We start from the raw sequence: 27562 nt of genomic DNA, 5'->3' as shown, positions 1-27562 counted from the left end.
AATATTTAAAAATTAACCTTACATTTTATTAGAAATGAAGACTATATACATTTAGAAAATTAGTGCACACATCATCCAACATTCTGGCAGGGAGCAAGGTTTAAAATTAGAACAATTTGTAAAATAAACAAGCAGCATTTCAAAGGTAGAACACAAGGCTGTTGGGAACCACAAAACTTCTGCAACTCGGTCTCTCCTTTAAAGTAAAAACAGAACAGGTAAAAAGACATTTGGAGAAGATAATAGCTCAAGAATTAGGTTTACTTTTCTGTCAGTGAAATAGTAACCTATCTCTTCTTCCCTTCCAGCCCTAACCTCCCAATCTCTCTCTCTCTCTCTCTCTCTCTCTCTCTCTCTCTCTCTCTCTCTCTCTCTCTCTCTCTCTCTCTCACACACACACACACACACACTCTCACTCTCTCCTCTCTTATTCTGTAGGTAATGTGTTGCTACATTTTTATAAAATCTTTCAAACACTATACAGTTCACTCTCAATAATTCAAATTCAACTGTTTCTATGTGGCTCCTGTTTATTTACAGCATTTAAACGATAACATACAAGTTTTTCACTCACTTGTATCATTGCACTAGATTGTTGTATACTTTATATACAACAACTATATGCTTTCTGTTTCTGAAAGCTCTGTACATGCATAAACTCCCAGCAGATGTGGTTGGTTACTTATACAATATGAAGCCAATCAAAATTCCAGCGTGGATAAGGAGAGACACAAATGTCCCACTCCCATGGAAGGAGCTATTGATAGTTGATAGTTACTGAGCAGAGGAAGTCTCTTTCCTTTGGACTTTGGGAATGTGGCAATTGGTAGGTTGCTCATGGTCCAGTGGATAGCTTCATATCCATATATGGGAAGAACTGGCTGGATTCAGAACATTGCTAATAACAAAGCAATACATTAAAAAGAGGAAATAAAGCTGGGAGTTTGAAGCGGTAAAGGACATCATAGGGAGTTGGGGAGAAGCAGTGGTGTAATGGATATGTTCATAATGAAGTAATTTGTCAATTACTGTAATTTGTCAGTAATTTGTTCATTATATATCTAATAAAACTAGACAACTATGGTAGAGGTAACTTTTACCTTCTTGTTTTGATTTTTCATTTTGATTGTATTAGTATACAAAATCAGTATATTAAAATTAGATTTGGTAATAAGAGATTTAAAGCAAAAACATTGACTCATTCTGCATTCATAACAATACCATTGTTGAATTATCTTTATTTATTTTATTTTTTGTAGCTATATTAAATCTTGAGAACTTCGTGGATGTGTTTTGATCATATTCACCCCATCCCTCCTGCTAATTCCTTCCAGATCCACTACCACCTTCCTACCACACTCAACTTTGTATCCTCCTTTTATTTTAACAAACCATTGTTTCTATTTGTCTCTACATATGCCTAAGTGTGGGGTTAGCCATTGGAGTGGGCTTGACCTACCAGAAGCTACTAAAATAATACTTAATTAAAGTTGACTTTAATTAAAATTGACAGATTCTTCAGCTCTAATGCAAAATGTTCCATTAGTAGAGATCCATATTTAAAAAAATAACTTGTTACCTGAATGGTCATAGTTTAGAAGATATTTAATGATTACTAAACTTGAAGTGATTGAAGAGCATCTTCCTGCTTGTTTAATTCTTCATTACATTTCCAGCATCACTATAAACATTGGAGCTCTGCTAGACTGCCCTCTAAAAACAAACACTTCTGGAATTTCAAGAGTGTCACTGGCTCCTGAATGAGGTAATTCATGCACTCAACAGCTCAGAGACCCTTTGAGATGAGCAAGTACATCTTGGGGAAATTTAGTCACCCATTCGTTCATCCTGTGTTTGAGTGTGTTACTTAATAGCCATCTGTATTCCAAGAGCATGAATTACTTCTCTCCCCATTCACTTTCGGTTGTGCACTCACCATGAGCATCTGATTGAGGTGCCCATTACCTCATCTGCAGATAGCCTGACATCTGGACATTTGCTCAGAGTCAGTGGCTTTTGTGTAGGACAAGTGTACATAGTCACTTCAACCTCAGTCACAGCAGCAGATTTCCTTCATATATGCCCCAGATAAGAAATATGAATGGTCATCTCCAAAAGAGAATGACTATAACTTTATATTGATATAATCATGATGTCACCAAACCCAATATTATCTAAGTCATTCATTTTATTACATTTTACTTAAAATAATATATGAATCTCCTAAGCCATTGAAACAGTGTGAGATAATTTTGGGGCTACCCTTTTTGAGATTACCGTTTTTTATTTTAGAGTTTCAAGAGAAAGATTCATTTTAGATGTTGGGTCAGTGTTACAGGTTTCACTCTACTCACTTTTCAGTTCTCATTTGAAATATATTGTTTGGAAAGAGATTTAGGAACAGTCTTACCACATATCAATTGCACACAAAATAACTGATTTCACTATGAGATTTTTCACTCATGTGTAAGGTCTGATCATATTCTCTTCTTTTCTCTTGTCTCCTACCATTTCCAGATGATCTCTCTTCCCTGTAGTCCCCCTTCTACTTTCACACCATTTATTTATTTTTCTAGGTCTTATCATCTTATCTCACTTGACTGTTATTCACACCTTGCTTTTAGCTCACTGGAACCCCGCTCTTCATGTATACAAACAGTTCCTCATATACTCTTCCTCTTGCCTGCAATCAAAGAAGTCCTTAATCTGACTATTGATACAAACCTACTACTTAGATATCTAATTTTGTTTGGGTAAAGGAGCTAAACTATGTTTGCCATAAAAATTCCATTCATCTTTTACTGTCCCTTATGTATATCTATAGAGGAAGTAAGTGATCATCATTTGTTAACAAAATTGTTTAAAAATTATTTTTGCTTTCTACTAACTCCAATAGCTGTGCAACATTTCTGTTGTAAGTTTTCATTTTTTCCTGAAACAGGTTCTCACTATTTTGCCCAGGCTGGCTTTACACTTCTTCCTACCTTAGCCTTTCAGGGTTTTGGGATTATTGGCATGAGCTATCACACTTGTCTATGGCATATTTTTTGTTGTTATTTTATTTTTATTATTTAAAACAATGTTTAAATTTAAATATATTTTAGTCACATTCTTCTCCTCCCCCAAGTCCTTCAAGATCCTCCTACCCACTCAATTTTAAGTTGTTTCTCAAAAAAACAAAAACCCAATACCACAGTAAAGCTCCCCTAAACTAAGAAAATGAAATAAAACACACCCACAATGATAAAAGTAAACACCAAACTGTAATCAAATAAAAACACACAATAAAAACTGTGAATTCCATTATATGTTGGTCAACTACTACTGAACATGAGGCCTGCCTTGGAGTGGTTGATATACCCAATGTCATTCTATTAGAGAAACTGATCTCTCAGCAGTTATAAGTGGCAGTTCAGTTGTTAGCTTTAGTGGCTAGGCTTTTATTCATTCGTCATATTATAATATGTGTTCAGTGATATGCGGATATGAGCTGTGCAGTCGATGATGATAACCAAGCTACAGTCCATAGAACCATAAGGGTAGCTAGTGACTAAGAGTCTGGTCCTCTCTCCATAATGAATTGTGTGACTATTTCAGGCATCTCTTTGACCAAAGCTACAGCCAGTGATTCCCACTGACATGATTTCCAGGGCCACACTACAGTTCTATAACCTTGAGGTATTTTCTGCATTTCCCATCTTCCATTCAAAATCCCAATAGCATCTCCTCTTTGAGGATATGAACTAGTGATAAAAATAATAGACCCTGTGCCAAATCAACATTTATCAACTACCCACTGTTCTACAATAAGATAGTGTATTCACAGTCAGTAACAGAACAAAGTGATATATATTACAATATATGTAATATATATTATACAGATACATCACAATTACTTTAGAATTCTACTTTCATCAGTAAAGCAGATCTATAGCTAAGGATCTTTCAATTGCTAAAATGCCTGTTTCTTTGAGACTGGTCCTTATTGTAGCAGTACATACTGCCCTTTCCCAAGAAAATGATCCAACAGATAGTGTGTCCTTACTTCATATGAAAACCAAAAGACAGTAAGACGTGGGAGGAAAGTGTGCTGCCCATTAAAACAGAAAATTATTCTATTTAACAGATCTTGGTGCATTTAAGCAACATAATGAGGAAATGGCTCAACAGTTAAAGCACTTGCCACTTAAGCAAAAGGACAAGAGTTAAGATCCCCAAACCCACATAAGTGCCAGGTGGGTGTTATGTCTCTCCTGTAACCCAGCCTTTGAAGGTGGAGTAGGGGATCCCTAAGCATGCAGGCTAAGGAGACAACTCATATGGACAAGATCTGGGTTTCAGTGTGAGACCCCGCGTTAATGGATAAGATGGAAGAAAGTTAAGGGAGATTCCTGATAGCAACTTTGAGCCTTCACATGTATATCCATTCATACACACACGTGCGTGTGCAGGCACACACACGCACAGACACACAGTCACACAAAATGTGTACACATGAAAAAACCAAAACTATAAAAATAAATAATAAATTATGATAAAAAGCAACATAATGAAAAAAATGCCAGTTCTACTGAACCTGATAAGAGAACATTTTCAGTGTTCCTTTCATAGAATACACACACACACACACACACACACACACACGCACGCACGCACGCACGCACGCACACACACACACACACACACACACACACGCTCATTATGAGAACTCTCATGAACTTTCCTGGACACACAAAAGAGGTAAACCAGACATTGGCCTGTTAGAGTCGAGTGGGTCAGATTTGGAAAGGTGTAAGTTCCTTAAAGTGAGATTTACATCTAATGGAAACCATATAGCACTGACGAGTGAGTTCAGAGAAATACACTCTTATTTCCCAACAATTCAGAATATTTATTTTGTCTTGATTTTTTTTTTTTTTTTGAACACTGAGATTGAAATCAGTTGAGGGGAACCTTGTTTCCAAGATTCTTTTCAATTTGCTTCTGTGGCAATTTAGTCAAGCAACCTGTTTGGAAATCATCTATTTGCAGAAGCTAGGTGGGGGAAAAGCTGCCACATTATATAATTCACCGAGCGAGTTTTGGCTCCCACTCTGCCAATCCATCTGAAATAGTGGCTAGTGCCCTGCATCTCGCCATACATATGATCCAGCAATTTAGCAGAAAGAGAGAAAGGCCCTGCGACTTGGCATCCCCGTGGACATTTATCTTTGAGAAAACCAAATGGAGCCAACTTTTGCCAGAGTTTAATAGCAAAGCTGTCACATTTTACACAAATGAGTATTGAAGTCTGTTGGCAAATGGGAAGTGGGGGGTGGGGATCAGGGGAGTGGAGGAGGAGGGACCTGCTGACTGCACTCTTTTCAAAGTGGCTCCAGTTTTTAGGGGAGGGGCCGGCTGCTTCGCTTGGCAGGGGAGATGAAGTAGTTAAAATGATTGCTAGCTAGGGGTTGGAACCCCAGGCTCTGGGTGTATATATAAGACGGTGCAGCCAGCGCAGAGCTGCTCTTGCTGCGGCTGTGGCTGTGGGAGCCAGGACCAGGGTACAGGGCTCAGCCCCTTGGGACACAGAGACCAGAGAGGGAAGCGAAGAAGGCTGCTTAGATCTGCGCTAGGGAATCCTGGTTCACCTTTTGCAATAGATATAGACGCGGGAACCCCTAACCCCGTCTCCTGCCCCCAGACACACGCCCACGGACGGTCTCCTGCGCTCCAGCCCAGTGCCGCACGGGGCAGCCTGGCAGCAGGTCCCCCGCTGAAGGCGATGCTTGCAGGGATCCTAGCTCCTGTCCTGGGAAGGAGAGAGTAGTACCCAGCAGAAAAGCAAGAAGGTTGCTGGCTAGAGCCGCGGGTGACTGTGCTGCGGGAGGACACCGCCTTTGCTCCGCCGGACACCTGCTGCAGAAGTCTCACCACCATGATCCGCATGGTCTCGCTGCTGCTGGGAGCCACACTGCTCTGTGGCCACGGAGCCTTTGCCCGACGGGTGGTCAGCGGTGAGTCAGGGCAAGGGTACTGTCTGTCCAGAGGAAAGACAAGGGTCTTGGGACTCTGGGGCAGTAACAGGCAGTTTGCATTAGGGTGGGGACTCCCGGGAGAGTTGGAAAACTGGACTGAGTAGGGCTTCCAGAGAGATGGTGAAAAACGTGTTATTCTTTTCTTTCCCCTTTCTCTCTGCAAAACAGAAAGTTTTAGGGTTTTTTTTTTGGGGGGGGGGCGAGGTGGGAGTGTCCTCTCTAGCTGCGGAGCAAACGCTAGCTAAATCCGGAGCAGCATGGTCACTTCAGCACGGGTTTCCACTTTCTTTGGAAGATTGTGAGTGGATCACAGGCAGGCAGCGCTGGGCACCTGCGGAAGGGGTGTGGTCGAGCTAGGCAGACAGAGCCTGGAGGCTAAAAAGCTGCAGCATGAATTGCCACCTCCTGCTGGTCTGGTTCCAGTCCCGCCAGGGTGCTCACAAGGATGGCTTCTGAGACTAGCCCAGTTCAGATGTCTGAGTTTGCAGCCTTTGTTCTCAGGATGACTGCACTGTCGCCTTCTTTTTTACACACTTCCTTCCCTAGTTAGACAACTCAGGAAACTGAGTCAACGGCAGGTGGGTCGAGGTTTGGTTTGGTGTGTACTTGGTAACGAACTGGGTCTGTATATTCCTCAGGTGCCCAGTTAAGTCTCTTAAATCGGTAAAAGGGAAATAGGTTAAAATGACCAAGCTTCCTAGTTTCGTCTGCGCGCCCCCCTCCCAGCATCTGTTGCCTAGTCTTTAAGCAATTCACATCATACCCACCTTCTCTTAGTTTGGGGAAGTCTCCTAAGGCTATAGACTGACTCTTCAGTGACTGAGATGAACGTGAACAGCACTGCTCATGGCAGCTGTACAGTTACCCATAGAGAAAGCTCTTGCTAGGCTCATCAAATAATGACAACGGGTTTGGTGAATGTAGTTTTAAGAATAAAGTATTTGCGTCTAACATAAGTGAATTGTTTTAAGGATAAAGTATTTCCATCTAACATGCAAGGCAAACGTGGCCCAGTGAAAACTTGTCCATCTGCCTAATAGGTGTCACATGGATGCGAGGCGACAGTAACTTAGAGTTTAGAAACAGGTCTTTTGGATCTAGTATGTTAAGCCTGCCTCTGATCTTCTCAGCAATTTATGTATTTCACTCAGTCAGATACAGTTCTTAAACGTGCAGGTGAGCAATTAGTCTCCACAGGATGTTCAGAGACTATTAGTTCAAATCCTTTACCTTCCTAATTTAGCAGAGAATAAAGAACTTTAGCGTGGAGATCTATCTGGGGGAACCCACTAACTATACATTTCACTAGTTTTGTTTTCAGGAATTTTTCACATAAATAAATGAACAGCAAGAGACTATGCTTTGAACATATGGCATTTTTAAACAAGCATTTAAAAAAGCAAGCACATTCCACTAACTTAAATAATGTTTCTTTGTTGTATTCTTATTTATATGCCTTAAAGTTCCAAGGGGGGGGGAGGGGAAGATCCAAGGTAGAAAATAGAACTCAAACACTTTGTTGATGGAAAGTTTAATTTTTCATTGTACTTCTGCACAAATTATTCCAAAACTTTGGTTATGCTTTTCTTTAGCAATTCATGGTCATCTGGAAGGTGACATCTGGAACATTTCTGAGTAACTAAGCATGATTTATTTGATTTAGTGTAAATGATGATGTTGACTTGAGATTAGAACAATTACTTAGTTATGTTTTTTATGAATAACTTGATTGTCTTTGCATTGAAATTTATCTATTTGTACACTGATTTATGAATCATAGGCCTTGAATAATTCTAGCTGTGACGGGCTGAGCAGAGAGCAGCCTAAAATCTGTTATTTTTGAAGAAATATTTCCTAACATGTCCACTGTCAGCCTGTTGATATTTGTTCTGAATAGTGTAGCAACCATTTTATGCCACTAGGGACCAGTTACCCCGTCCCTTCTCAAGTGTCTGAAGAGAAGTGAGACAGCTTCTTTGTTTTCCACTGTCTGGAACATACTTAGAACACATGGAAAATAATTTCCACTTATTACATTTCAGGACAACAATTTATAATTCCTTTGTAATATCAAATAATCACTTACCCTGTATATCCTCAAAAGACAGACACTGACAAAGTTAATATCCAGACATGTTTTTCATATTTCAAAACGTTCAACAAGATGCATTCTAATACTTTTAAACACATTATTTTAAGGTGAAAATGGTTTAATTATTAAATACATTTTCTGCATAAGATTTAATAGTATCCGATGTAATAGGGCAGTGCACAGAGACACATAGAGAGAGAACTCTGATGATAATAATCAGTGTATTTACTGAATTTGTGATTCCTGCTGGGAAACTAATTTGAGGATCTGAATTGTATGATGATTTCTAACTTCACACAGATGGGTGGAGAACATCTGTTGCATCTCTTTAATCATTCATTTCAGAAAGTCACTAGCTGGTAATCACATTTTTCTTCTGATAAAGTTTGAGGTTTTTTTCTTTATGGTAAAATATGAAAATGGGCCATAAAACCTGAAGTCTCTGTGGGAGAATATGTTTGGAAAGCAAGTGACATTTTATTTTAAAACAATTTGAAATATTTTAATGAAATCTTTGTTTGTTTGTTTCTTTTTTTTCTTAGAGTTTGGATCACTAGTTCCCAACATCCTCAGGCTGCATCGTGGCTTTAACCATATTCAAGGCATCCCTCAATTTCTCCAGAACTCTCTTCCATGTGCAGTCTTAATTCTACTACAACTGAAATATACTTTGCCTGAGAGACTAAGGGAAAACAGACCTTTAGAAACAAGGTTACGAGGCCTGTGACTGACTTCCCCACAGCAATTCCTGTGCTTCATGGAGTCAGACATACTTTTTAAATGTACAATTAACCAATCACTCTCCACTTTCACATGAACATTTTGGAGTCTCTGACTCTAAGTCCCTTTCCTCCATAATTTAGCAGAAAATAAAAGGCTCACTGTAGAGAGATGTAGCTAGTGGAACCAGTTATATGCAGATTTCTCTTTTTATCATGTAGAGAACACAGAATATTACATAAGTGATGAGCAGTAAGTAGCTTTAAAAGGTAATTTAATAGTAAGGAAGATACAAGTGAAACTGCAGAGCATATTCTATCTTAGAGAAAAATCCCATGACATCATCAAAGCAGAAAATGATGACAGTGCAGATCTCAAAGATGCAATTACTTTAAGTATCTCTTGGGCAAGAAGGCAGCAAATTAATCTTATTACTAAGCATTTAATAAGCTACCCATTTATCACAGGCACTGTTCCTTAGTGGCTGTTCATCATTATCATATGGTGGCACTCTCTGCACATGAACGCTAAAACTGACTCTGTCATTTAAAAAGGGCTCGGAAGGGGAAATGCAGCTGATGCATCATCAGTAATTTTTACTACTTACATCTTCCTTCTGTGTTAGATTTTCACATACAGGTGCATTCATATAGATAACTGTGAGGTGAACTTTTCAAAAAAACTGTTTTAATGTACTGTTGAAGCAACAGCACACCATGATATTTTGACTATAGTGATAGTTTTTGCATTGGAGATGACATTCAATTTAGGCTTTAATTGTTTTTTTGAGAAAATAAAAGTACAGATGACACATCATTTCTATATCTATGTATATATCTATATACATATATTCAGAGATAGAAGTGTCCTCAAATTAACTCTGATCTACTTATTATTCAACATGAAAAGTACACACTCAAAAACAGTTTCTCAATACACAATCCTGTGCTTTTACCAGCATTCAGGAGCCAACCAATGGCTATATTAAATCAATGTTTCTAACACAGAATAGATTCATGGCATATACATTTCTCAAACCCTTTATTCATAAAGTCTGTTGCTTGAGACACATGTGGAGAAGCATAGACATCGTGGAAAAATGGGCAGCATCCGCATTGAGACTGGCTCCAAACCCAAGTGCGCAGTTATGATCTGTGTGAACCTGGACAAACTTTTAAACTCTGTCTGTGTCCCCCTTCAACGATGGGATGAGAAAGTCTACATCATACAGTGGCTTGGAGGATCAAAAGGTTTTGATACAATTAGTGCCTTGTGCATGTAGAAAGGGTAGGAAGAGGGGCTTAGCTTGGTAAGCCCTGTGCCTAGAGTTGAGTTTTCCAGAGGTGAAGGTAACTTTTCTAGTTGAATAGCTTATAAGAAGGACCTCTTAGTTATATGTCAACGGATTCTGATTTCCCACTTCCGCTAAAGACTTGGTTTTCTCACTTCCTCTGAAGGTGTGAATTGTACTGGAAGTGAAGTCTCTTATTTCAAATTATTGTTCAATATCAGACAATTATTAGCATTAGTTCTGTGAAACATATGGCCTATATCAGTTTTTAAGAAAGCAGAAACGACCATGGAAGTTTTGTTCATTCCAATTACCTGCAGTTCTGCGGGACTTAAGGTACTTCTTTTTGATTGGCTGTTTAAACTCTCAAGTTATATTATTATGAACCTTCATTATGGAAGGCTGCCATTCATAATATTTATATCAATTTCAAATATCAGGATGTGGACTATGAGGGACCTCCCTTCTCAGAAAGCTGGTGGTGTTTTTTGGGGGGATAAATAAGAAAGACTGAGGCCACCATCATCCCTGAAGTGACCCACGATGGCAAATTTGATTTTTCTAGTGTAAGAGAATAAATGCCAGCTATTGTGCACTCTGCAATTAAATGAATCCTGAAACTCATCTTGCATAAGTAATTTAATTTTAATAAATCTGTCTTAACTTCAAATAAAAATTCTTAAGAAATTGGTGCACTCTTGAGAATTACAAATAGAACACTTACAGTAAATGACACTCTCTTCCACTTAGTTCAGGATAATTGTCTTTGTTCTCAGAGATCATGCAATTTATATATTTCAATACTACCACATGTTTTAGTGTGTTTTGAGGGGGATAGGAAAGAATTATGGTAAAGATATTTTTTTTTATTCTAGTAAATCTTAAGTTTAACCGATCTGGTTTAGGTGAGATTTATCATATTGTCCCTTTTTTACATTTTCATTATTTTTCAATTAAGGGTTGATCATAACAGAAGAAAAGAAACATAATTTCTTCTATGTTTCTATTGAACAACATGATCTAAATAATTATTTAATGTTGGTTATCATTTATTATAGTAAGAGGTATAAGGGGAAGTTTGACAACCTCACAGCTGCAGAGCATTCTACAATAAATAATTTGAGTAAAGTAAAACCAAATTATTGTTTCTATTCAAGAAGAAACATCGTCATAACTTCATGAGTTTACTTTGAAGCCAGTTTCAAGCTTTGCCAACATTTATTATTTTTCATAACTATGAGAAACCAAAATCCTTATTCATAGGAGTAACAACAGAATATTAATTGTGACAATAATAGAAATGTTTAATAGCTATTCATAAATTTTGTTTGTATATAAAAGAACATATCTAGGGTTGTGGCTCAGTGTGGGCCCCTGTATTCACAAATCTGATAGGGGTGAATATTTCTTTCTATAATTCTATGCAAATTCACTTGAGAAAATTTAAATTTGTAAATAGTTCTTTGATTTGGAGATTATTTAGTTCCAGGTGCACATTCAGAATATTTTCATAAAAGTAATTACACAAAGCCATCTTGAACATCTCCTTTTAATAATGTTTCTAGAATCTGGAGTGGAAGGTCTTTGTAGACAAGCCAAAACTAAGTAATTTTCAACTAGAGATTCTGAATTGAGACTTCTTTATGGTTAACCAGTATGCATGTAACCTTAGAGTAGCATAAACCACTGTATGACTCTCAGAAAGATTACTCTCCCAAAAATATTTCTGAAAGATTTTATTTGGATATGATGTTTAAAAGCAAAAGTCAGGGAAAGTTTTCATGTGAACAACCAGGGCAAGGAGGGAGGTCATCACAATTGTTCTCTAGTCACATCAGAAGACATGCATTAGCAGAACTTGTCTGGGAATTAGGGCAACATTTGTTTCCCAGCTGTTCAAGTTCCACTGTGATCACAGCCAAATGGGATCAGCGAAAGTGCAGCAGCAAGTCCCATAGCTCAAGCTTCTGCTCATTTTGCCACAACTTGGGCCAAATGTGCACAGTAAGGTAGAAATCAGTAGTAAAGTAGAATTATAGGTAAAGGTATTCACCCTGTCAGCACTAACTGATTCTATATGAGCCATAATAATTGCGCAGTGTGTCTGTAATTTCCTGGCAACTGCCTTGCTCTCCCTGACCTGGTAGTAGCTTTTTAGTTCAAACATGAAGACTCAGCTGATACTCACCGAATGTCTTTTGGGGTTAACGTATCTGTTCCAGATGATAAAAGGCTTCTGTCTTGATTTCCTCAAGAGTCCTCTTTCTTGCAGCCATCATCATCTTTGTACATTTATTGGGATCATGGATTACTCCATCTATAGGGAAAGACTGCCTGATACAGAGTGCCAAGGTTGGCATTTTTTCTAGGACCTATGTAGCATCAGTTGTGAATTATTTAAAATGCAATTCTTTGCCTAGGCATCATTACTTATACTTTTTACAATGTAACATAATAGTACTAGGAATCTCTACATTGTACTGAGAGCTCTCTATGCATTTTATTATAAGCACTATCATAGTTTTATAAATGAGTGAATTTCAATCAATTGTATACTTTCACCATGTATAAACTAGAGATAAATTTATCTTTTAATATATCTAAGATAATGAGCAGTGAATTTTAACACAGGCAGCCTCTTAAGGTACCCTGGTTTTGTTACATATAAATACATGTTACTCACCAAAAACATGCTGCTATTTTGTCTCTCTTTCCATTGAGATCTTGCAAAGCAATCTAAAAAAATAAAAGCAGTATTAGTAAAAATGCTTTAAAGGGCTAAATGTCTTCGAGGGTGAAAATTAGGAACTTGAAAACTCAGGGGAATGTAGCTAAGATATATTTGGAAACTTAGAATATGTAAAGGATGTACTAGATGAAAATAGGATGAGAGTTTGCTTCTTGAATACAAGAATAAAATATAGACTTATAAGAATCATTGGAATCTTACAAGAAACAACTATTTTAAACAGTGAAATAGTCACAAAATATAATAATAATCAAGGGTAAATTTTCAAATTTATGTATGATGTATATTAGAACTAAGCATTGGGATTTCCATTGCTTCCTGTCAATGATTATTTCAGATTATTTGCCCTACTAAAGCCTCTTTAGCTCATTTCCCATGACCATTACTACTGATATGTTAATTTTTTTTTATTAAATTCAGTTAACCTGTACATGAATTTGTTTGTACTTTTCAATGTACAGCTCCTAAGTCCAGATTCTAGTTAGCTGACTTTGTTTCCATTGCTGGAATAACCATTTTATGTTTTCAGCTTTTGCCAAGATCCTGAATGCTTATCATTTAAATACTGTTGTGAGGTAAATGGTCTTCCACCAACCTCTGCTTGCTCTTGCCTTGAGTGTCATTCCAGATCACAAGTTGAGTTTCAGGGCCTGGGAGAATGCTGTAATGTTGATGCAATATAGTTGCTCAGCATGGTGGACTGTAATTAAGAGTATAAACTATAAATGCTTTACTTATCACAGTATTTAAGCATGATCCCCCTTCTACAAATGACAACTTTCCATATAGACTGAAAAGTTAAAAAGACACTCTAAGAGGATGTCAAACATTTATTTTATGTGTGTGCTGGGAGTAAAAAGTCACATTCTCATGCTTGCACAGTGAGCAATCTACCCATTGAGCATATCCCAAGTTCCATCATCTTTATAAATTGAAATTAATAGACTAGAAAAGCAAACTTTACAATATTATTGGATGAGAGAGTACTCTTACAAAATATTTTTGTTAATTCTTTGAGAATATCATACAATGTATTTTTATCAGTCAGTCAAACTAACTCCTCACAGATCTGCCACCACTATCCTATGCCCTCCTCTTTTTAAAATTAATAATTCATCAACTCTAAGATGTACTGTCCATATATTTCTTGAATGGGACTATCCACTCAAACATATTTGATCTGGTAGAAGCATCACCCTTAAAGAAAACTGATTCTCCCTTCCCAAGAAACCATCAGTTGTCCATAGTTTCTCAGAGCTGTGGTCTCATGAGACTCTCTCTCTGCTATATACTAAAATGCTGAATGACTTGATCCTGAGTAGGTCGTGTGCAGGCAGCTGCAACTGTTGGGAATTCATGAGTACAATGTTCCTGCCTTGTCTATAAGTCATTCTTTTGCTCTGGTCCTTCCCAACATTTGGCTTTTACATTCTTTCTACACCCTTTCCATGATGGTACTTGGGTAGGAGGGTCTGATATAGATGTCCCACTTCTGGCTGAACATTCTATAGTCACTCCTTTATGTTTTGATCAGTTGTGAGTTTCTGTGCTAACCACCATCCACTGCACAAAGAAACTTTTCTGATGAGGTTTGAGAGGTGCAGTAGTCTATTGGTATAGACTTACCTTATAGAAATAAGAATTTAGAGGGAAAGTTTGGTAATATGTCCACTCACCCAAATATCAGTAGTATATTCACCCTTGTGGCTTGTGAGGTCCCCAGTCATTAGTTCTTGACCATATTTGCAATACCAGGCATGGGTTTCCTCCTGGAGAGGCAGGACTTAAGTCTAATTAGAGGGTAGTTGTTTACTCCCATAACTGTTATGCCACTATTACACCCATGGACGTACTTGGAAAAAAAAAGAGTTCTTGATAGTGTTGCTTATTTTGATTTGTTCTTTTATTATGATTAATGTCAAACTTATGAATGGAGACCTCACAATCAGTTTATCTATATCTTTTTTTTTTTTTTGTTTTAGGTCAAAAGGTGTGTTTTGCTGATGTGAAACATCCGTGCTACAAAATGGCCTACTTCCATGAACTGTCTAGCCGAGTGAGCTTCCAGGAAGCACGCCTGGCTTGTGAAAGCGAAGGAGGTGTCCTCCTCAGTCTTGAGAATGAAGCTGAACAGAAGTTAATAGAGAGCATGTTGCAGAACCTGACCAAACCTGGAACAGGGATTTCAGATGGTGACTTCTGGATAGGACTGTTGAGAAGTGGGGATGGCCAAACGTCTGGTGCCTGCCCAGATCTCTACCAGTGGTCTGACGGAAGCAGCTCCCAGTTCAGGTAAGCTGTGACTGGACCCAGAAGTGTTTATCAATGCCCTGGAGGAGTCATAAGGCCAAAAGAAAGGCCCTGATACCTAGGAACACTCCGACCACATGTTACTGAGTGTCCCTTTGGCTCTGTATTTGTAGGAACTGGTACACTGATGAACCTTCTTGTGGAAGCGAAAAGTGTGTTGTCATGTACCATCAACCAACTGCCAATCCTGGCCTAGGAGGTCCCTACCTTTACCAGTGGAATGATGACAGGTGCAACATGAAGCACAACTACATTTGCAAGTACGAACCTGGTAAGAGACCTTCATAGCTGTAGTAGATTTTGTTCATATTAGTCCATGTCTTCATGGTTTCCAGCCTTCCTCTATTATTCCTAAGAAAGAGGCATCACCTGACAACTCACCCTGTTAATGTACTGAAGCTTATTGCTTGTTGGAGAGAAAACCTGCCAGTGTATTGAATAAAAGGGAATGGGCAGAAACATTTGTTGGGAGAGGCCTTTCAAGAGAAAATAATAATTTTTACAAGAACCAAACAGTGCTGTTGTAATTATATTTTGTAAATGACAAATGTCTATGTGAAAATATCTTAAAAACTTACAAGATTATGTGGAAAGTAGGTATAGGCTACCAAAGTGCCTATAGACTTGCATACTTGTGAGCAATAGCTCCTTGTTTTTTTCCTGCTGAGTTTAGGGGAGCAAATGGCTTTCCCCAGGCATATTATTTCACCATGTTACAGCATAATATTTTCCATGTGGTCCTTTATCTCAGCTTAAATCCTTTCTCAATAGTTAAAAAGAGTAGGGTCACATTACACATTCTTCATCTGATTTGTATTTTTTGAGAAATGACACTTTTGTTAGTTTTCTTCTGAAGTATTTAGTTACTTGTCATACTCAGCAACTGGGGAAATTACCTTGACCTAAGTCACAGTAGTGTGGCTCCCCACTGAATGTGGTGAAATTGAGTTACTTTAATAAGACACTTCAATTGAATTGGGATTTAAACTAAAAGACGGACTAATCAAAAATGTGGAAACTTATATGTTTGATTGTCTTAGACACTCAAGTTAGATACTTAAGCCTTGATATATTTATTTTTCTATTTTTCTCTACAATATTGGGAAGGGTCATTTTAACTTTTCTGAAAGACTGTTGCATGACCTCATAATATGTTCCCATAGAAGGCAATTATATCCAAGTACCCTATTCCTATTATTCTCTTGAAATTACACAATTTCTTTTCTCATAAAGCCATGTAGCACAAGGGATTATTGGATTAGACTTACCCTTCTCTTATGTTTATCCTGCTCTTGAGTATATTAGCCAACTCTTTATATCCCTGGTGAGTTTATTCTTTGCCCTGGGTTGCGAAATCTGTCATTACACTCCTGGAAGCCTTTGCAAAGCTAAGTCTGTTATTCATTTCTATTCTTTCTAATTGTGTCTTAGAGAAATACAGTTAAGATTTTGTGATATTTTAAATTTGCTGCAACACTTGGCATTTATTAATGAGAGGGTTAAAGGAATGAGTATAGCTGTGTAATATTATATATGTATTTTTATATTATACCCATGATCAATTTGAAATTTATTATTTACTTTCATATTTCTACTCTCGTATACTATCTAATAGCATGATCAATGGTGTTGAAAATGTTAAAAAATTACCCTGGTTATTCAGAAATGAGAAAATTCAATTTTATTTTTTCCCTCTCCTCTACTGAAACACATATATATTCTTTTGGTTCACTGATACCCATTTTTTATGGCAGTACTTATAAGTTATTTTTGTGTTAAACTTGTCTTTTGGATCTGATGAGGTGACTCAGAAGAGAAAGACACTTGTTACCAAGTCTGAAAACTGAGTTCAATCCCAGGAATTTATATGGTGGAAAGAGAAAACCTACACCCTCAAGTTGCCTACTGGACTTCACATGCACACCATGACATTCATGCTCCCAGTTACACACAAACATGACACTCATGCTCCCAGCCACACACAAAATAGATCTAATTTAAAAAATTAACATTGCCCTATTGGCTTTTGTTTTTAGATAAAAATAGCTTTTATAAAATTAAGTTACTAGACTTTTATTTAATTCACAATCACATTGAAGTTTGTTGGAAATGTTTTAAGTGTAATTACTTTGTTGACTAATTTCATGTTTTTATAAATTGTTTCAAAACATCAGTTGACCACTTGCATTTATATACTAATGAAATCATTTAGAAAATAACTATAGATTAGGAAGCTATTAAAGTATCAGTTAAATTTAAAATTTATGAAAACATTGCTACAGCATGATGGGTGGTTAAACTACCAGTGAATTGAGATTGTAGGAGAATAAGAGGAGTGAGAATTCTTCAAAAACATTTGTGTGTTCCAAAGACTACAGAAAACACTCTATGTAACATAAAATTACAAGAATAAAGAGTCTAATTTCTTTGACCAATGAAAACATTTACAGTTGATTTTGTTATTATTGTTGTTGCTTGTTTGTTTTTGAGGCAGAGTTTTACTCTATGGCCCAGTGTGGCATGAAACTCAAAATACAGACTCATGGTGAACCACTAGGCTTGTCATGAATAAAAGGATGTTATAGGCTTATAGAGGGAAATTACAGTTTAATACTCCACCCTCAAAGAACTTCATTAAAGAAGAAAAAGTCACAGATACCATGATGGGGTACCTGAAGAAAATACCCTTCATTCTTCTCCAGTTCCCTAAGAAGAACTCCATTCAGAGTGTCTCCATTCAGATTGACAGGGGTTCTGGAGGAGAAGCCCCTTCCATTCCATTTACTTCTGGAGTATTAGAGAAGTTATAGCATATACCTTGGGGGCAAGACAAAGACCTCACAGGAGAGAGGATCACTTCACCTCAGGAGGAACAAAGGGAATTCCTTGCTCTTATAACTTTACACATGTGAAATTTAGGGGTTGGAGGGGGGCAGGCAACATGCCATGTGGCCTAACCTGTGTGCCAGGAGTTTGAATAGAGGTGTGTGTGGCACCAGATAAGAGTTATGGTTGGTTCAGACTTGGGGGTGTGGGATGGAGGTCTTGTAGTTAGGTGTAAGTGGAAGGAAGGAGACTTCAAAGCCACAAGAGCCTTGCTGATCAACTTGAATGTGCTTCACTACAGCAGGTGGGTGGTAGGTAGGTGGGGTAGATGGAAGGTTTGTAACCTATTCTTGCTTGCTAGTTTTTTTTTTTTTTCTCACTAATACAATTTTCTTTGGCTAAACTGTTAATGTAACAATTGGTTTTATAGGGGGAAAGTATATAAAATAGTAGTACCAGACCATGCTAAGAAATCTCAAGAATTTCCATGCATTTCGGAATTGAAAAATCTAATCACATAAAGCTGGAATTGAAACAACCTGTAAATCTTGACTTGCTACTGTTTAAAAGAGCAGGCCCTGTTATTTGGGTAGCACAGACGTGATTTTCAGATGGCTGCTGCTTGAATCAGCAATTCCACATGCAACTGTGCAGTTATCTGCTAATTATTACTGCACAGCAAAGGTTATTGCTTAGAGAATTTGCCTTTGTTTTCTTTTAAATTACGTCTCATGTCTTACATTTTAAGTTCACAAATTATTGTTTGCCCCTGTCGCTTTGGGTCCCTTTGTCATTACTGATTGCAGCAAGCTGCCTTCAGCAATCTACCACTTTGGGTTGCTAAATGAAGTTTGGGATTATAGAAGGAATTGATCAAATTGGTTCTTTTATTCAGACATAATTAAATATTGACTATTGTTAGTTAATTTTATGTACATTTAAATTCAGAATATATATTTGACTGCAAATTATTCAGAAATCCAAATCAACCTTTTTTTTTAACCGTTTACTGATAAATTTGTATTTTTGTTGATGTTTGCATTTTCCTTATTTAATTATTATTTATTATTCCTATGCTAATTCTTTACAGAGATTCAGCCAACAGACCCCGTTGAAAAGCCGTATCTTACAAACCAACCTGGAGACACCCATGAGAATGTGGTTGTTACTGAAGCAGGTGAGTCCCTTGCATGTGTTCTTACCTCTCATCTAAACAACTGTGCTTTGAACCAGTGCTTTGCATTGACCCCAGGGAAACCTCTCTTGTGGTTCAGGGATGTGATGCATTAATTATGGGCCCATAGACATTTACTTTTGACCTACATTAGAAATAATTATGCAAGGATGCATTTTAAATAGAATAACCTTTAAAAATTTTCCATTTCAAGTGGAAGTATCTAATATGAAACTAAGGGATCGATATTAACACTTGTCATCCACAAAACATTTCCCAATATAATATAGTAGTTATCATGTATACTGGCATATTTAGTGCCCTGGAATACTTACTGCTGAATGTTCAGGGCTGGTCTTGCAGTAGAGATGAGGTATAAAATAAGCCTCATTATAGTTTATGTAGTCCTCCCTGGTGTAAATACTTCAATCTGATCAATTTCAGACTATCACTGTGATATCACTGTGTGGCATGTCGGAAGGAGATGTACACAATGTGGTCTCTATCTTGCCGCCATTGCAGAAAACAGAGTAAAAAATGCAATCTCCAGTGCAAGTTCCTTATTAGCTAGCAACCCCTCAAATATTCTTTAAAACTTTTTTTGACATGACCTAAATCCAGAGGGACAGAAATATGCATCCTATTTGTTTTGTGAACATCGATCCAAAGACCCAAGTGTTTCAAAACCAATAACTCATAGATAGAGGCTCAGAAGGAAGGCTGAGCACTCCACAATCACTATTCTCTGCATTTTGATCCTCCTATGCATCCCTATGGTCATAAACATGTAGGACACACACACATACATACACACACAAACACACGCACAACATGAAGTTAGGAAGAAATAAGTAGAGGGACTTGTGAGAATTTGGAGGGGGGAGTGAGGTGTGGGTTTGATTAAAATAAAGTGCATTCATATATGAACTTAAAAGTGTGTTAAACAGCAGCATATCTCTGAATAACCTATTACTAGATCTCATTAAATACACCCCTTAGCAAAGTAAAAGATAAATAATAAGATGAATATATTATGGCCAACTTTAATCAGAATCATTAAGATTTGTGATATTGTTAACTAACTTTCAGTTTGCAAGCCAAATGCAATGTCTCCCAGTTTGTTTTCCTCATACAGACATGCTCTTAAGCCTTTGGGCTTTTTCTGTTTTTAGCATCATCCATAATGTCTAAACACAATTAAAATTATCAGTAAATAATTAAACTACAGATATTTTTCCCCCTAAAGTATTGAAAGTGTGTCTAATAGTGTCATTTCATGCTCTGTAGTTCTTTAGTGTTGGTGATTTTCTTCAAAATCTAAGTATGCCTGCCATCATTGAGAGGGAGAGAGCAGGGTTAAAAGATGACCTATTTTCAGAATTTAATTAAATCATGTCATTGTCTCCAGAGTCTAATGTCTCTGGGTTATGATTGCATCACTACCTAGTATGTGCTTATTGTCACTTAATGCCAGATGCTTACATTTTCTCACAACATTGAGCTTATTGGCTAAGATAATTCATTATCTACTAAGTCTACAATGATTATAGTAATTATTATTCCTGAATGTAATGTCTTCACTTCTCCAATGATGCAGAAGAATTAATAAAATGAGACAGCTAAGATTATTAACATGTTGTGGAAATTAGCCCATGTTTGAATTGGAAATGTAATAGAAATGTAAAGGCATGCATATTTAATTGAGAATGTCAACCAGGGCATTACAGTTTTGTTTATATTTTTTTCAAAGTGTCTATGTATTTTTCATAAGCTCTGTACTCAGAGTTTACCTTTTGGTAACAATTTTATTTTACCTTAACCTTTAGGGAAATTTGTTCATAAATTTACTTTTGAGTTCCTTTCTGAGCTATTACTGAGCACTACAACTATTTTATTTTTTTAGGTATAATTCCCAATCTAATTTATGTTATCATACCAACGATTCCGCTGCTTTTACTGATACTTGTTGCTTTCGGAACCTGCTGTTTCCAGATGTTGCATAAAAGGTAAAAAACATGTTTGTTTCAAGATAGTTAAGAAAAAAAACCCTTAAAAGTACTTTGAGACACCTATTAAAAACGTTAAAATGTTACTATGTCTTTAACTTATATGAAAGGATTTTAAAGTTCTCGCCTGTTCAGTAAAAATCCACCACACGAAGAGTTATAGAATGTACTGGGATTATATGAGGAATCCAGCATCTCCTTTACACTTCACAAGTCCTACAAATTGCTTGCCTTACTGTTTCTGCTTTTCAGTCAGGAAAACGGTAGCTCAGTTGGGTCATCTTCAGTTGCCTTGAGTCGCACAGTTAGCACATGTGGTGGGTCTGAAGTGGGTGTGTTTGTAAGCTCATGTGAGATGCACTATATTATATGGTCTCTGGATTATTACATTAAATTGATGTTAAGCCTTTCAAACTGGATATCAAGTTATATGTAAGACTTGGTTTTAAAGGCATAGATGTAGATAGTTTCAAGATTCAAATAATAAACTTCTGTTTTATTTCAAAAAGACATTTTAAGACTAGGAAATTAAATGTAGTTGTGAAGGCAGCAAGTTGGATGTGGTGCCCTTGAGAGGCTGAGGCAGGATTACCTTGAGTGTAGGGCAAGGTTGAGCTAGTGAGTTCCAGGACAGTCTGAGCTACATCATGAGACCTTGTCTCAATGATAAAAAAGTTCATTGTTTTCCAAACACACACACACACACACACACACACACACACACACACACACACACACACACACACACACACACACACACACTCATACACACACTCATACACACACACACACACACACACACACACACACACACACACTGGGTACCATCTGGCAGAAATTTTGAAATAAAGTGATATATCCTAATAGCAAGAATTCTAAGGACCTGTCAAACACTTACTCATGCTTATCATTACCCTTGAGTCAGTGAAGTGAACTTTTTATGTGTGGTACAGTCTGTCAAAAATTTTCAATAAATTAAGTATAAATATGTATCAAACTAGAAACTAGAAGATGCATTTAGATAAGGAGAGATGTGATGGAATAAATGACCTCTTTGTTTTGTGGTTAAATAACTGCTCGAAAGAAGGCTTCCATCAAAGAAGAAAGACCTGCAAATGAAATAATTTTTTCTCTTTTTGTCTAATCATCTTCTTTTCCTTAAGTAAATCCTAAAGTGCCTGAGAAGTAGCAACCCCCCCTGAAAGGACATTAGCTGTACATGACTCATGTGTATTAATAAGCGATCAAATCTAGATGTGCCTGGCAGTACATGTCTACAGTCCCCGAACTCAGGAGGTCGAGGAGCAGAAAGATTGCTAGTTTGAGTCCAGCTGGAGTTACATAACAAGAACATATCTAAACAAACATGCAGACACCTCCTGCCAGCCAAATCACACCAAAGAAAAGCAACCCCCCCAAAAAAAAACCAAAATCAAATAAAACAAAACAATAACGTATTTGAAAATAAAAAAAAATAATTTAAGCTAAAATAAAGGGTATTAAAATGAAGTCTAGAAAAGTAATATTTTATTTGTGATCCTCTTGAATTTCATTAAAAGACACATGAAACACTATACAATTTATTTCCCAGTATTTTATATATAATAAACACAGTACAAAACATGTCATTTCTTGCCCTAATTCCGAAGACTATGGATGGAATTATGTTTGATTTTTCATTGGGAAATCAATGGTGTAGGAGGACTGTAAATCCCCTCTCAGCCCAGACAGACTGTTCACGTGGCCATTTAAGTAGCAAACTGGTAAACATTAAATACATGATTCAGACATGCTCAAGTTCATGTTAAATGTGTTCATGTGTTGAGCAGCAGCATCCCCTCTAAGACTTGTTCTGTTTTTCCCAAATGGTGGTTGTATTTATTCAAAAGATCTGTGTTCACACTTGTTTCAAAGTTTCAGAGTGAGAAAATAAACCAGAATTGGGCACCTTCAGTTGCCGGGATGAGCTGATGTCCTTTGTTCGTCATTCTTAGAGCCTCCCCTTTTCCTTTCTTCCAGGAGAGCAAGGAGAAACCTCATCAAAGACTCCACTCCATTATCATCCGAGTGTCCTTGCAGAAAGTTTAAATTCCAATCTGGTACACATGGTGGTTTCTCTCCTTCCATATCATTTCCAGAACAACTTTCCTTCCTTTAACTAGTAGAACTTTTTAAAGGAAATAGTAAAGTCACATTGACAACTTAACTACTCTTCTTACCATTTAAAATACTCTGCTCTTCATAAACTTTGCCCAACTTGTTTTTGCTTCATGGTAGTTGTACTTGGTAGAATGAAGTTATGTTGACCTTATTTGTTTGAAGGAATGTCCATATAACATGCAATTTGGAATTTTATTAATCACAACAACCCTCAATTTGATATGAACAAAGTATTTCGCATTGCAAGGCTTAGGGCTTTAGAAATAGTTCTTTTTCTTTGTCTTCAAGGAGTTCTGCAAATCTGCAGGATAGTGGGATGGTGCAGGGGTGTGTCTGTGAGGGTGGCAAACGTTATTAGAGGCTTAAGTGTGAATACCTAGGGGTAGAAGTAAGTACTAAACACAGGAAATGTGGACAGACCAGGTGAGAGGTCATCCTCAGGAACCTAAAGCAAAGAAATGCAGATCTTGTTATGTAATCTGAACGAGAATGACTTGAGGAAACTTGCAAACAGACACTTCTGCAGGAGCCTGAAAAGTGAGCACTGTAGGAAAAACCATTAGAATCCCAGACACAGGCTACTATGGGGACCTAGGTCTAGTTCTATAGGACAGAAGTTTTGTGTCAGACATATCTTAGAGGAAGAACTCACAAGCACCTAAGTCACCACACATGTGTCTACTTTAGACTTCCCCTGATCTGAGAGGGAGATACAATTAAGCTTTCTGTGCACAAGTGACCTATGTACAGCTCGGGATGACTTATGGCAGGAGGAGTACAGACATTTCTTACATTAGGACCATAGCATGTGTTTAGATGATTTGACACTAGCTGTAGCAACCATTATATCAGAGTATCCATAAAGCAAGAGTTAGAAACCTGGCCAAGGAAAACAAGGCTTATTGGGGGAAACCTGAAAGTTTTAGTACTCTGCCAGGCATTATTATGCATGTGTGTTTGAACTGTCAACAGATGTAGGTACGTTTGTCAGTTTGTTTTCACCTCTCATGATAACTGTTCGTCATCTTCACACAGTGGGATAATCTAGACTTTTTTGTAGGAATGGAAAATATGCTGATGAGGAAAGAAGAACTCATAATATCTGTCTGAGCATCTCTCTTTGGACGAACACATGACCTGCCTGATAAGAAGATTCAGGAACTGAACTTATGTCTTTTTGTGTTTTTCAGTAAAGGAAGAACAAAAACTAGCCCGAACCAGTCTACACTGTGGATTTCAAAGAGCACAAGAAAAGAGAGTGGCATGGAAGTATAATAATTAACTGACTTTGCTCCAGAAAATAAAAATAGTTTTGTAATTCTTGATCAGTGTAAGGAATGGCATCATTAGCTTGGAATGGCTTGAAATCTCAAAGGATCTACAAGATGAACTGTAAGCTCCCCCTTGAGGCCAATGTCAAAATAAATTTTATATGTTCATAGTTTCACTTGCAAAATATACTGTGTTAATCATGGAGTGAGACCAGCTTACTCAGCTAAAGGATGCACCCTAACGTCATGTAAATTAAATGGACCATGCAGATAAAATCTCGGTGGGCACATCTGGAATCCCTGTGTTGGAAGTAATTCCTTTCACCTTTTGTCCCCTTTATTATTTTGCTCTATTTCATGTAATATAAATTGTATTCAGATTTACAGTGTGTAGAAACATTGTATCTTTGCAAAAGTGTTTGATAAAAATGGATTGTTCTAATATTTAACATTTATGGCACTTCATTTTTACATGCATGCTGTTTGATTAAATACTGAATTCACACAGACCCAAAGAAATCTTTCCATAGGGAAAACTTTTTTTTTTGTTTTGTTTTGCAGGAATAGTTCATGTTCTTTACATTTTTCTGCTTTTGGTTGCACAAGGTTTAGGAAATCTCTTCAGAAATAAGAAACTGTTTCATTGACTGTGCTAAAATCTCCTGAAACACTTTACTTAGAGGCAAGAATTGTCTAACTTCAATTGTGCAAGACACGTGCCTTACAATTATTCTTAATTTAAAATTAAACTGATTTTTGTAATAAAATATCTTTACTAATAGTTGTATAGATACCAATGTAGTTTATCTTGAAAAAAAAAATTGTGTCCACAGTACAAATCACAGGTCTTCACATGTTGCCTATAGAATTGCAAGTTGAGTTGTTCTGTGAGTGTCTGGAATCAATGTGGCTCCTCCCTGTCAGCCAAGCAGGATGGCTGTTGAAGGATTTGGATTGAATTTAGAGTCAGACCACTGCAGTTTGGCTAAGGTTTTCCTACGTGAATTTGGCTTGTATTGATATGTAGGGGTGAATGGTTTTCAGCAGTGTGATGCTAAGCAGAACACACAGATATTACAGATTATGAACAAAACAAAACAAAAATTACAAGTCACACCAATTAATGGGCCATGGGCTAGAGGTCACTGATGTTTGGATATCTTTGGTGAGGGTTTATTTATGATTATGAACTGTGGCTCCCTTGTGTCTGATCGAGGTTCTTCAACAAAGTAGCACTTGTTCTTCTCAAGAGAGAGTTGTAACTATTTTGTCTTTGAATGTCCCTGTGTTACTTTTAACCAAATAAAAAGTTCTTGTTTCTGAGGAAGGATCATTGTTTGGTGTTGCCTAAATTCTCAAGTGAACAAAATGCATTATGTGTTTGCTCATTACCTGACGATGAAAACAAACATTCCACATGAAGAACATGGAAAGCAAGGACATAGCATGAACAGGGAAACTTCTTAGTGTCTGTCAGTCTTTCAGACGGACAATAAAGTAGTTTCCTTAAGCAGACTTGGTTTTCCAAAAAAGAGGCAAAAAAGAACCTCATATCTTTTGCTACTGCTTGGAGACTGAGAACAGGCAACTGCATTCTAAGTTCAGCCATCCTCCTTCAGCTTCCATCCTTTCCCTGCTCACCATTTTTTGGGTCCAATGGGAGGCCAGCTGCTTGGATTTCTGCTTTCCCTCCATGCCAACTCCACCCATTTCTTCCTCTAGTTAAAACTGTGAGAAAGTTAGAACTTTGCCTTTGTGCCACCCAGAACTCTAACAGCTGGAGGGTGGAAGCACACAGGAATGGGGAAGGCTGTTGTTCCCCCCTTTTGTCATTATCCAGGTCAGGACAACTTCTGGTGCCAGTGACAAACTCCATCTGTGACAGGGGCGGGAAAACACATTTCCTTCCTATTAGACGAATACAATGACACCGCCCTAAGGGTTTTTGGAAGTTTTAGCTGACCCATGAAAAACAAACCGACACGTGATGTAACTGCTCTGTATTTTCAGAGCATAGTTTAAATATAGGTTGGGAAATGCCATTAAATATGGAGCTGCCTTCAGGTATTCAAAACAAATGACACACCCACTCTTTATGCTCCTTTGCCCTTGCTGGGATCAGGTTAGTAGTAAGTTTGTGCTAAAAAGAATGTGTTCAAAGACCCCTGATTATTTATGCTGCTGCTTATGGGAATATCTAGTCTTCCATCATCTTGTCAATCCTTCTTTTAATGACATGTTTTCCATGCTCTGACTGTCTTTAGGTACAATATGATTGTCTTTTGAACTCTGTCCTCAACCTTCAGGGTCATTCCTATCTGCATCGTTGTTTCCAGTGTCTCTTAAGTACGCCAATTATAATCATTCTAAGTGTAGCTGAAGCTTTCACCCTCCCTCCCTCCCTCCCTCCCTCCCTCCCCCCTCCCTCCCTCTCTTCCCTCCCTCCCTTCCTTCCTTTCACAAAGGAAATCATGACAATTACTTCCTTTTACTCAACTCATTTGAATCCTATTTATCCTTCCATTTTTTTTTCAATTCATGCAAAAGTGTGTGTGTATGTGTGCCTGTGAAACATGTCTCTCTGTGTGTGTGCATATGTGCATTTTGTGTTAAGTTGCTATGGATTTCAGCAGATTCTGTGCCAAAAGCTAAACTGACATTTGTAGTTACTCTGGAAATGATCCAAGAGATTACAGTAGTAAAGCAAATTAATTTATTACACATTTTTGGCTTTAATGGGCAATTCAGCTGTGCCTGAACAATTTTTTTTTATGTTAAAGATATTCTGTAAACATACAAACTAAGAAAAACTTTTAATAGCTGAACTTCTTCAAAATACCTGCTTATTTTTGAGAATTAAAAAAATACCAGCCCGATGTAAATGGTTAAGTTAAAATGACTCAGATAAAGACTATTTGTGTAGAATGACACTGTTAGGCAGTTTAC

The 27562-nt window shown here is 37.4% G+C and overlaps 1 protein-coding gene across 2 annotated transcripts; it reads left to right on the top strand.

Annotated features, from left to right (window-relative positions):
* The first annotated feature begins 5408 nt into the window (after positions 1 to 5408).
* Positions 5409 to 25947, top strand: Chodl (chondrolectin). Of its 2 annotated transcripts, XM_028882134.2 has the most exons (7): positions 5409 to 5996; positions 14852 to 15161; positions 15293 to 15450; positions 19096 to 19182; positions 21083 to 21185; positions 23205 to 23284; positions 24536 to 25947. In XM_028882134.2, exons 1-7 carry the CDS (start codon positions 5918 to 5920, stop codon positions 24625 to 24627), a joined length of 909 nt encoding a protein of 302 aa, XP_028737967.1. In that variant the 5' UTR covers positions 5409 to 5917; the 3' UTR covers positions 24628 to 25947. The 2 variants fall into 2 exon arrangements, with proteins under 2 accessions (XP_028737967.1, XP_028737968.1); XM_028882135.2 differs by lacking the exon at positions 23205 to 23284 and having other exon boundaries at positions 5417 to 5996.
* Positions 25948 to 27562: the final 1615 nt, after the last annotated feature.

This window comes from Peromyscus leucopus, chromosome 12, assembly GCF_004664715.2.
Source record: "Peromyscus leucopus breed LL Stock chromosome 12, UCI_PerLeu_2.1, whole genome shotgun sequence".
NCBI classification, from domain to species: Eukaryota; Metazoa; Chordata; class Mammalia; order Rodentia; family Cricetidae; genus Peromyscus; species Peromyscus leucopus.
The sequence above is the reverse complement of the archived record's forward strand: the minus strand, read 5'-3'. Positions and strand labels throughout refer to the sequence as shown.

Coding starts and splice junctions, on each gene's coding strand:
- Chodl (XM_028882134.2), top strand. CDS start 5,918: ATGATCCGCATGGTCTCGCTGCTGCTGGGAGCCACACTGCTCTGTGGC. Junction 5,997..14,851: donor TGCCCGACGGGTGGTCAGCG/GTGAGTCAGGGC, acceptor TTTTTGTTTTAG/GTCAAAAGGTGTGTTTTGCT. Junction 15,162..15,292: donor GGAAGCAGCTCCCAGTTCAG/GTAAGCTGTGAC, acceptor CTGTATTTGTAG/GAACTGGTACACTGATGAAC.